At 37.9% G+C, this 10,701-nt stretch overlaps 2 protein-coding genes across 3 annotated transcripts; both read left to right on the top strand.

Moving 5' to 3' along the window:
* The first annotated feature begins 51 nt into the window (after positions 1-51).
* LOC115625784 (endoplasmic reticulum metallopeptidase 1-like) lies at positions 52-4,185 on the top strand. Of its 2 annotated transcripts, none has more exons than XM_030520968.1 (11): positions 52-107; positions 626-1,157; positions 1,237-1,411; positions 1,483-1,567; positions 1,839-1,959; positions 2,017-2,171; positions 2,238-2,621; positions 2,677-3,042; positions 3,099-3,245; positions 3,308-3,796; positions 3,867-4,185. In XM_030520968.1, the coding sequence occupies exons 1-11, from the start codon at positions 99-101 to the stop codon at positions 4,032-4,034; spliced, it is 2,631 nt and encodes an 876-aa protein (XP_030376828.1). In that variant the 5' UTR covers positions 52-98; the 3' UTR covers positions 4,035-4,185. The 2 variants fall into 2 exon arrangements, with proteins under 2 accessions (XP_030376828.1, XP_030376819.1); XM_030520959.1 differs by lacking the exon at positions 52-107 and adding an exon at positions 214-380.
* Positions 4,186-5,195: 1,010 nt separating this feature from the next.
* On the top strand, positions 5,196-10,125 carry LOC115630730 (endoplasmic reticulum metallopeptidase 1-like). Its single transcript, XM_030527388.1, has 13 exons — positions 5,196-5,256; positions 5,688-6,198; positions 6,261-6,435; positions 6,499-6,583; positions 6,836-6,956; positions 7,318-7,472; positions 7,875-8,082; positions 8,143-8,318; positions 8,383-8,563; positions 8,625-8,809; positions 8,886-9,029; positions 9,101-9,598; positions 9,677-10,125. Exons 1-13 carry the CDS (start codon positions 5,236-5,238, stop codon positions 9,842-9,844), a joined length of 2,628 nt encoding a protein of 875 aa, XP_030383248.1. The 5' UTR covers positions 5,196-5,235; the 3' UTR covers positions 9,845-10,125.
* Positions 10,126-10,701: the final 576 nt, after the last annotated feature.

Raw genomic sequence — 10,701 nt, 5'->3', positions numbered from 1 at the left:
ATATTATATGTATGCAAATTGATGTATGTACATCGACGCACAAAATATGTACAAAGGTAGAAATATACATATATACTAATGTATGAACAACGACAAAAATGAAAATGGTAAGTGTGCAAGTTTGAGCCTGCGCAATACAGCATGTCTTATTAGTTCGACCAAATGAATTGAAATCTGCCAACAAACGAAATGTTTGAGAACGCCAACACAATACATAAGACCATAAAATGCGAGACAGGTTAGATAAAGCCAAGTTGGCCAGCGTTGCTATGATAAGAAAATATATACAGGCAGCTTGACTCATTCAATATCCTAAATAAAGAGTTTTGTGGTGATATTACTAAGGGGCCCGTTTTATGTTGCTGCTGCACCATTTTATGGTAATTACAATTATAAATTTTTATAATACATATGGCTCGGGGTAAAAGAACTACATAACTATACATACAAACATACACATTAAAAAGGCTTTAAGTAGAACTGTTTGTCCCTATTTGTCAATCAGTCGCAATTGGCAACGGTTTTGGCTCTAACAGGCAGAATGGTTGATGATCAGAAAAAGCTCGTGAAGTATCCTAAGTTATGCTTATTAACTTGAAATTAAATAACATCTGTTATGTTCCAGCGGGACTATTATGGCTATGGCTCATCCAGAGAGAGCGAAGATGAGGAATCGCTCAAATCTTCTGAAAAAAGAGCCAGCCGAAAAGTACATTGTGGCTACGCTCCAGGATTCCTACTGTTCTGGGTAACTCTGTTTTTTGCATTGGTTATACCGCTCTTTAACCGCCTGCCAGAGGGCCTAACCATCGAAGACGAATCTCACAACAAAGGCGCCTTCATAGCCGAGCGTGCCCAAAAGTTGCTGTATGAGTACGATGTGATTGGACCCAAGGTCGTGGGAAGTCATGAAAATGAGAATGTCACCGTCGCACTACTGCGAAGTGAAATTGACAGCATACGCCAAGTTATGCTAACGGGTATGTTTGAAATGGAGGTGGACGTCCAACAGGTGTCCGGTGCTTATATGCGCAGCTCAATCGTCAACATGTACCAAGGCGTACAGAACGTCGTTGTCAAGTTAAGCTGCAAGGTCAGCACGAGTAATTCCTATTTGTTGGTAAACAGCCATTTTGACTCGAAGCCGGGAAGTCCAGGTACAGCGTTGATTACACCATTATTTAGTCGAATAAATCTTTGATGTCGAAATAATAACACACTCCTGTTTTGGTATAGGCGCTGGTGACGATGGTCACATGATGGTCGCGATGCTAGAGGTGTTGCGCCAAATGGCCACTACAAATCAAACTTTCGAGCACCCGATAGTTTTCCTTTTCAATGGTGCCGAAGAGAACTCATTGCAAGGCTCGCACGGATTCATAACACAGCACAAGTGGGCGAAGCAATGCAAGTATGGATGCAACTATATCACCTTACATATGAAAATAAATGTGACACCACTTCATTCGTTTTGTTAAATAGAGCACTCATTAATTTAGATGCAGCTGGTAGTGGAGGACGTGAGATACTTTTCCAAAGTGGTCCCAATCACCCGTGGCTGATGAAGGTAAGTTGTGTACACCTGTATTAGTATTCCCATTACTCATAAGTATTTTTTTCCAAAATCAAGTTCATAGCTTTCCTATTTCAAATAAACCTTATCGCTGATTTATCGAACCATAAACACATGTATCATTAACTCAAGTGGTTATAAATATTAAAAATTTATGATGGACATGTCGTTGTTTACTCTTTACAAATGCGATAAGATAGCCAAAGTAAATGCCACACGCTTCCTCGATTTGATTCATATGATTGACTATTTATCTCATTTAAAGTACTACAAGAAGTATGCTCTCCATCCATTTGCCACAACCATGGCTGAGGAAATCTTTCAGGCTGGTATCATCCCCTCAGATACGGACTTTAGGGTATTCCGCGACTATGGAAACGTGCCAGGTGAGATTCTAGATTCCATACGCCCCGCATCTTTTAAATAATTCCTTATATCTACAGGTCTGGATATGGCACAGTGTACAAACGGCTATGTTTATCATACCAAATACGACACTTATAACGTTATACCACGTGGATCACTGCAAAATACTGGCGACAATCTATTAGCACTTGTGCGCGGATTCTCAAACGCCAGCGAGTTGTATAACACACAAGTAAGTAATCATATCACCTTCCTTTATACCTAAACTATGCTAAACCATAAATTCTGCATTATTCAGGAACATGCTGATGGCCATGCCGTTTTCTTTGATTTCCTTGGACTCTTCTTCATATACCACACTGAAGAAGACAGTAGCATCTACAACATGGGGCTAGCAGTTATCGCCTTAATGCTAATTCTAATTTCGCTGGTGCGCATATCGTGCAATTCTTATGGGTCGCTTGGATATGTTTTTTTCTTGTTCATAAAACTATTTGTGCTTCAATTGGTTGGATTTGCGCTCGGCCTAGTGCTGCCCTTAGCTGTGGCCTATATGATGGATAGCTTAGATCGCACGCTGAGCTATTTCACGAATACTTGGCTAGCTGTTGGCTTGTACGCAATACCCTCCATGATTGGCCTCAGTCTGCCTACAGCAATGTACTTTAGTCTGAAGTCAAAGGTGAGTAAATTAAAATGATTGTACCGTCAGTCAATAATCTATATCGTTAATGCAGAGTCGAATCGATCAGTCCTATCAGCTGCAGTTGGCCGTGCATGCCCATTGCACCATAATAGCCGTGTTAGCGATTTCATTAACGTGGTTAGGCGTGCGGTCTACTTACCTTTGCGGCATTGCTCTGCTGTTTTACGTTGGCGCCCTAGCTTTTAATTTACTCACATCGTTGCACGATCGCCTTTTTGCATGGAAACTTGTGCTATGCTTAAGCCAACTTTTGCCTTTCGTTTACTTCTGCTATCTCTTCTATGCTTTCGTTGTGGTGCTCATACCTATGACAGGTCGCAATGGCAACGCAGCCAATCCAGATTTGCTTATAGCTGGCATATGTGCACTGGGTACCATCTTATCTATGGGATTCTTGGTAAGTGGTGTGATTAACAATAAACTATTTATTTTAAACAAAGCGGCATTGCACAGATGCCGCTGCTCAACGATTTCCGCCGCCCAAAACTTATTCTGACTATGCTGGCAATCCTTACCATAACTTTTGCCTATATTGGAGTCGCCACACAAATTGGATTCCCCTATAGACCGAAAACTAATGTCCAACGCGTAAATATGCAGGTATATAGCAAGAATCTGTTTTAAAGTTTCCTGCCTACTTACTACCCACCTTTCAATTCAAGCAAGTGCATCGAATCTTTTACGAATACGATGGACAAATCAACAAAGAAGAGTTTGGATATCTGCTTGATTTCCAAAACAGACGCATGGAGCGACCGCTGTATGGCAGCAAAGTGAATCTTACTGGATTGCGAACCCTTGACGAAGATTGCAGCAAGTACATGATGTGCGGCATGCCCTTTTTCAGTCGGATTGCGCAGACGCCATCACAAATCCGTTGGTTGCAACGAAGTCCTCTGAAAATGCCAGGGGATGTGACGCTAGAAAATATAAATAAGAGCGGTTCAGGAAACGGTACGCGCTTTGAGTTTCGCTTGACTGGTCCGCCACATATGAGTTTGTTTGTACAACCTTTGGAGGGTACAGCAATTACCGGGTGGTCCTTCATTCGAAACCCGCTGGATAACCCCGACAAATACGGGCCACCATATTACATTTACTTCTGCTATGGCAATGACAGTTCTCCATTAAACTTCCACATCGATGTTAATGTAAGCAAACAAGTCTACTGACTTACTTATTATACACAACATACATATCTGTAAAATGTTTTTCCTGCAGAAAACCAATGGCGATTTCAATGTGCCACTATTTGAGCTCGGAGTCGTGGCCCACTACCTAAGTACATCTTATACCCGCGACTCGGATGCACAGAAATTTATTGACGATTTTCCAGACTATACATTTATCATGGACTGGCCCAGCATATACAAAAGATATATTTATTAACAATTTAAAGCATTCCACCTACAATTCGTTTCGATTTTAATCGAATTTATTTTTATTTGCTAATTTTTTATTACACGTATATTATAAAGACTAAGCATGGGCTCCATGAATTTAATTTTAATAAAATGGTAGTACTTCAGTATTTATATTATATTACATAGTCTGAAAGAAAATTGTGTATTTTCAGCCGCTAAAATATTTGAAAATGCAGGCCTACAAAATTGTTACTAAATATTGGATTGTTAATAAATCTTTTTTTTCATTTTAACAAATATATAAATTGCAGAAACACGTTTGATTTGAAGTTTTATTTGAAAATGGCTCCAGAAAAGTGCGCTACAATTTTTTAACAAACATCGCAATTAAAGCCTTGCACATAATGTTTCTTAAGATTTGTTTAAGAGCATTATTAATAGTTAAGATAGTTATGCTATTAAAACTAAAAACAAAATTACATTCTACTTACATATTTCGTAATCAATACTTTTATAAAAAAAGCTATACAAATTTTTGGAGGCGTAGAAAATTTATGTTAAGATATTTTTAGCAACAAACTAGTTTGTGCTTATTATTGTAAATTTATTTATTGTATAATGTTTCTTAAGATTTGTTTAAGAGCATTATTAATAGTTAAGATAGTTATGATATTAAAACTAAAAACAAAATTACATTCTACTATCAATACTTTTATAAAAAAAAAACTATAAAAATTTTTGAAGGCGTAGATAATTTATGTTAAGATATTTTTAGAAACAAACTAGTTTGTGCTTATTATTGTAAATTTATTGGAGTACTTAGTTCAAATGAGCATATTTCTATATTTCGACTAAAACTCTTGATTGCATATTAATTTCCACTTAGCATGTATGCGTTTATAACTTAGTTCGATACAAACAACCAATATATAGTATGCTATAAGCCCATAAAGTTAATTAGGAACCATTAAAAAGTGCCGGGAAACCTATGTGTTTTGGGAAATGGTAAATTTCCGCGGCTGTGGTTTTCGCTATGTTTCCAGTCGTTTTTACTTACTACTTAATCTTTATGGGCTTCAAAGTACAAATCAGTGTAGATAATATCCATTGTTTTGTGGCGAGGGTCGAGCCCCAAAATGAACAACTAGAAGGCATTGGATTTTAGTCGCGCGTTGATTGGCATTGGGAGTGTACGGTGTACGGCAGAAGAAAAAAAGTGGACAACAATGGGGCTCAAGTATCGCAAAGTAAATCAAAAGCTTCACTAAAATATCTAAGAATATGATAGAGAAAAAGTATAATGTATATGTGTAATACTAATGCTACGGTCAGACCTGCACATAAACTGCAATTTATAAGTAGTATGCGTTGAAAATTAAGATAAATCTGGTCTGGCCATACCTTAGGCCGTGCTGTGCTTCCTAAAGTTTCATTCTCCAGTTGTTAAAAAAGTGTGCAATCATTAAACTGTTCAAACTAGTTAGTTAATTTAAAACGTTATTTGTTTAAAAAGTTGTTCTCTAATGTCTAGTATTATATATACGTATATATACAGAGATGTTCCTGATCTGTATCTGATTACGCACTAGCTTAATTTGTCTATTTGTTGAAAATTAGAGATTTTCCATTATATTTGTATTAAAGGCTAGATTGTGATATATCGTTTTCAATTTCCCAGAGCTCCGTTATCTCAGATGTCGAATTAGATGTTGCACTCATAAAAAATAAATATAAAGGCAGAGTGCCGTGGTACTATTCAGCCCCCTTCTTGCTATTCTGGTTGGTGCTACTTTTCGCTGTCGTAGTGCCACTCTATAATCGACTGCCTGAACCCGTAAATATTGCGCAGGAGGCAGAGAGACCTGGAGAGTTTGTGGCAGAGCGCGCCGAGCGATTACTATATAAATATGATCTTATTGGACCCAAAGTTGTGGGTAGCAATGCCAATGAAATTCTCACCATTGACTTTCTGCGAAATGAAGTGGAAAACATTCGCGCGGCAATGCGTCAAGATCTCTACGACCTAGAAGTGGATGTACAGCAACCATCGGGCGCCTATATACATTGGACAATGGTGAATATGTACCAGGGGGTACAAAATGTAGCCGTAAAACTAAGCACGCGCGGCTCGCACAGTGAATCATATTTGCTGCTAAACAGTCATTTCGATTCCAAGCCCAGCAGTCCGGGTAAGTTGGCAAAGAGTTTGAATCTGTCAAATAATATTGAAGACATGGCTACGGTGGTGCAGGCTCGGGAGACGACGGCACAATGGTTGTGGTGATGTTAGAGGTACTTCGACAAATGGCCATATCAGACAAGGCATTCGAACATCCAATTGTGTTTCTATTTAATGGCGCTGAGGAGAATCCCCTGCAGGCTTCCCATGGCTTCATTACCCAACACAAGTGGGCAAAGAACTGCAAGTAAGTAATACCCCCTGACTGCAATCAGTTCGGCACTAATCACCCCCAATAACATTTTTCCAGAGCTCTAATTAACTTGGAAGTTGCTGGCAGTGGTGGCAGGGATTTGCTCTTCCAGAGCGGCCCCAACAATCCCTGGCTAATGAGCGTACGTGTTGTACAATTTTCAGTTTTTAACATTGCTTTTCTGTTATTAGCACTGCGTGATGATCATCATTATAGTTATATACGTATACTGCATGCCGTATATAATTTATTATTTTACGATGATATTATCGAACCGCAAACTGACCACAGCAATAATGTTGCTATGTTCGAATCGGCGTCATATCTTTCATGTCAGCACAACTGCCGCAATGCTTTGAAGTTGTTTATCTTTAGCTTTTGTTTGCCATTTCAGTACTACAATAAATATGCCAAGCATCCTTTTGCAACCACCATGGCTGAGGAAATTTTTCAGGCTGGTCTGTTGCCATCCGACACTGACTTCAGGATTTTTCGCGACTATGGAAATGTGCCAGGTAATAAGTGGAAGAAATATACTTGCTAGAGCTCCATAGCCACTGTCATACTAGAAAGTTCAAGCGCCGCATGGATGACTTATGATATACGAACATTCTATATACTTGTATGATTAGCATAATGACATTAATAATTAACCAGTCTGTCCGTCTTTATAAACAACAATAACTTGGTATAATACCGACCTGTGGGGAAAACACAAAGTAATGTCAAAATCGACGAAATATACATAAGCCAAAGGAATTATTGACACAACAATGTTTTTTTTAGGTGAAAGACATTAGCAGGATAATGTGTACTTACACCGTATTCACGACTCGAATTGATACGCCTTAAACGTTCTATTCGTTTAAATTTCAGGTCTTGACATGGCTCAGATCAATAATGGCTATGTCTACCACACCATATTCGACAGCTATAAGGTAGTGCCTCGTCGCTCGCTGCAGAGCTCTGGCGAAAATGTTCTGCCACTGGTGCGAGCCTTTGCCAATGCCAGTGAAATGTACAACACCGAAGTAAGTTTGCTGATACACTCAGAATACACAACAATTTTGAAAATAATTTATTTTTACGATTTTCTTCAAATTGAGAAATCATAATAGTAATTGGAAATAATTAGAAATGGGCTTCATTTATTAATTAATTAATTTTATGCCAGTTGACACAAATGAGTCTCTCTAGTTTTAGGCGCGAAAACAATTTCAAAATATTAAACTGGCGTCAGAAACAAAGTTGCAGAAAGTATTATTTTAACGAAAATTATTTTGTGAAGCTTTGTTTATATATTTTTTTAAAACACATTTTTTTGGAAGAAACTTTCTGTCACTTCCGTCAGTTGCATTGATTTTAATGGGGAGATTATAATTTATTCTAATTTATTTTATGTAAAATAATTTAGATAACTATTAATTTCACAGGAACACAGCGAAGGACATTCGGTTTTCTTTGACTTTTTAGGACTGTTTTTCGTGTACTATTCGAAAACCACTGGCACTGCCTTAAACTGCAGCATCGGAGTATTGGGATTGGTCCTGGTTTGCGTCTCACTTTGGCGAATTGGTCGCGTATCCGATGTATCCCTGCCTCAAGTCTCTATTTGGTTCGGCATCATACTGGCCTTAAATGGTTAATATTTAGTTTTTAATATTGTTTTTAATACTAATACAATATTTGATTATTTTACAGTACTCGGCACCATACTCTGCCTTGGCCTGCCACTGCTTATGGCAGTAATGTACGACGCTGGCGATCGTTCGCTGACCTATTTTACAAGCACCTGGTTGATGATTGGACTGTACATAATTCCAGCTATTATCGGACTAAGTCTGCCTACCACACTTTTTTATAGTTTCAAAAGAAATGTAGGACAAAAGTACTTGTTATTTTCTGCAGACTGTAAAAACTTATGAATATTTGGACTTGCAGGAAAATATTAGTCACGACTATCATCTTCAAATGAGCTTACATGCACATTGCGTCATTATGGCGCTGATCGCAATTATATTGAGTGCTATAAGCCTTCGTACACCCTACCTATGCATGATATCCATGATTTTCTACTGCCTCGCCCTGTTGATTAACTTGCTAAGTAGCTTGCATGATCGGGGTAAGTGGTTTGGAGTGCATTTACAAACCAAATTATATGATTTACATTTAAATTCTTTTAGAATACTACTGGGCGTTGATTATACAAATATGCCATCTGATGCCCTTCCTCTACTTTTGCTATCTGTTTTACACTTTTCTGTGTGTATTTATACCTATGATGGGTCGAAATGGTAGCGCCATTAATCCGGATCTCTACATTGCCCTGATGTGTGGCGTGTGCACATTCTTCGCTCTAGGCTTTGTGGTAAGATATAGGATATATAATTGCAAAAATACATACATACTTACACTTATATATATTTATTTGATGTTTAAACCAGACGCCGCTCATTAGCATGTTCCGGCGTTCAAAATCCGTACTGGCAGGATTAGCAATTGTAATGTTTATATTTTGTATGATAGCTGTTTCGAGTGTCGGCTTTCCCTATCGTCCAAAAACTAGCGTGATGCGAGTTAATTTTTTGGTATGTCACGTATTGAAAGATTATATACAAGTATATTATATGATTTATCTTAAATACATATATCTTTCTAGCAAGTGCAACGCATCTTCTACGAATATGATGGTTCGGTTGTTTTGAATGATTCTGGCTATTACTTTGATTTTCAAGACAGACGACTAGCACATCCCCTGAAAGACACGTCAGTTGATTTGTCTGGTCTGGTCAGCATTGAAGCTGACTGCGATAAGCATCTGATGTGTGGAGTGCCTTGCTTTAATCATAGATGGTGCAAGGCTCGCCGACAGGGACAGTGGCTGCCCCGGGCAGAGCCTGTCCAGGTGCCTGGTCCCTCCTCCTTGGAACTACTGAACAAGACTATTTTAAATAGCAATGCCATAAGGTTTCAATTCGCTTTGAACGGTCCGCCTCATATGAGTTTATTTATAGCGCCTCTGAAAGGCGTTAGCGTTCAGGACTGGTCTTTCATAAGAAACATGTTAGACAATCCAAACGAATTCTCAGCTCCATATCACATTTTCTTTTCCTACGGCATCGACAATTCCACCTTAAATTTCCACATAGACTTTGAGGTTGGTATTTCTTGGATTATAATATCAAGGAAGGTGATATTTTATAATATGAAAAATATGTTTATATTTTAATTTTAGACAACAGATGGAAACTTCAATGTGCCGTTGTTTGAATTGGGCGTCTCTGCGCATTACGTTAGCTACGACTACGAGAGGGATGCGACCTCGCAAAAATTCATAACCGATTTTCCGGACTTTGTACACGTAATGGAATGGCCTACACTCTACAAGCGATACATATTTTAAGTTAAAACCATTTCTATTACACGTCATCTAAATATCATCACATTTCCTAAAAGAGATTATCACATTTTTTAAATCTAAAATATTTTGTTCAAAAGGTTTAAAAACACTACAGTTTGTGGAAAAATATAAATATGTATTTTAGTAAGCCCTGCCGCGGCTTTAATTTGACGAAATTCATGAACTCATTGTAGCACATATTTTGACATATTAAATAAGTCAACTCTGTATGCCTATGTTTTTGTTATTATATAGCAAATAAAAAATATTTATTACACAAGAAACTTTACTCTTTTTTATATCCATCAGAAATACTAGTAAATATTTCTCAAATATTTATTCATATAAACATCAAAGCTACCAATTAGCTGTTAAAATTATTGGCCAGGAATCTAGCTGACGAGCCCCGTTGAGTGGGGAAATAAAGATTTGTTTATAGCCACCATTTGAAAAACTTTTGGCTCATTGTACAAGTAGAGCGACCGCCGACGACATCAAAAAAACCTGCAGCTGTATGGCCAGTACTTACTTAACAGATGCTAAACTATAAATCCATAAATTCACCCTGTTTCTAACGATAAAAGCAAGCACTTATCAGCTAGGATCGAATTGGTATCATTCGGTGAATAAATGATGTTGAAACACTCTTGATCCGAGTTCCAAAGTTTGTAATCATTAGCAGTGCAGTCAAAAGAATCTCTATTCGCGTGCTGTGGGGTGAGATACGGCAGTACATAATATAAAAGTACCTAATTATACTATAAATTCTATAGTATTCATACGTATACATAAAGATATGAAATCACTGCTGATAAAATCGCTTTAAAATTGAACGCGCTGGGGACAAGTTTACTTAGTCG

This window comes from Scaptodrosophila lebanonensis, unplaced genomic scaffold (assembly GCF_003285725.1).
Source record: "Scaptodrosophila lebanonensis strain 11010-0011.00,11010-0021.00 unplaced genomic scaffold, SlebRS2 tig00000001-arrow-pilon, whole genome shotgun sequence".
In the NCBI taxonomy this organism is placed as follows: Eukaryota; Metazoa; Arthropoda; class Insecta; order Diptera; family Drosophilidae; genus Scaptodrosophila; species Scaptodrosophila lebanonensis.
The sequence above is the reverse complement of the archived record's forward strand: the minus strand, read 5'-3'. Positions and strand labels throughout refer to the sequence as shown.

Excerpts from the sequence above, each read along its gene's own strand:
- LOC115625784 (XM_030520959.1), top strand. The coding sequence starts at position 357 with ATGTTGCTGCTGCACCATTTTATG. Across the intron at positions 381-625 it reads TGCTGCTGCACCATTTTATG|CGGGACTATTATGGCTATGG; the intron begins GTAATTACAATT and ends GTTATGTTCCAG. Across the intron at positions 1,412-1,482 it reads AAGTGGGCGAAGCAATGCAA|AGCACTCATTAATTTAGATG; the intron begins GTATGGATGCAA and ends TTTGTTAAATAG.
- LOC115630730 (XM_030527388.1), top strand. The coding sequence starts at position 5,236 with ATGGGGCTCAAGTATCGCAAA. Across the intron at positions 8,083-8,142 it reads CATCATACTGGCCTTAAATG|TACTCGGCACCATACTCTGC; the intron begins GTTAATATTTAG and ends ATTATTTTACAG. Across the intron at positions 8,810-8,885 it reads TCTTCGCTCTAGGCTTTGTG|ACGCCGCTCATTAGCATGTT; the intron begins GTAAGATATAGG and ends TGTTTAAACCAG.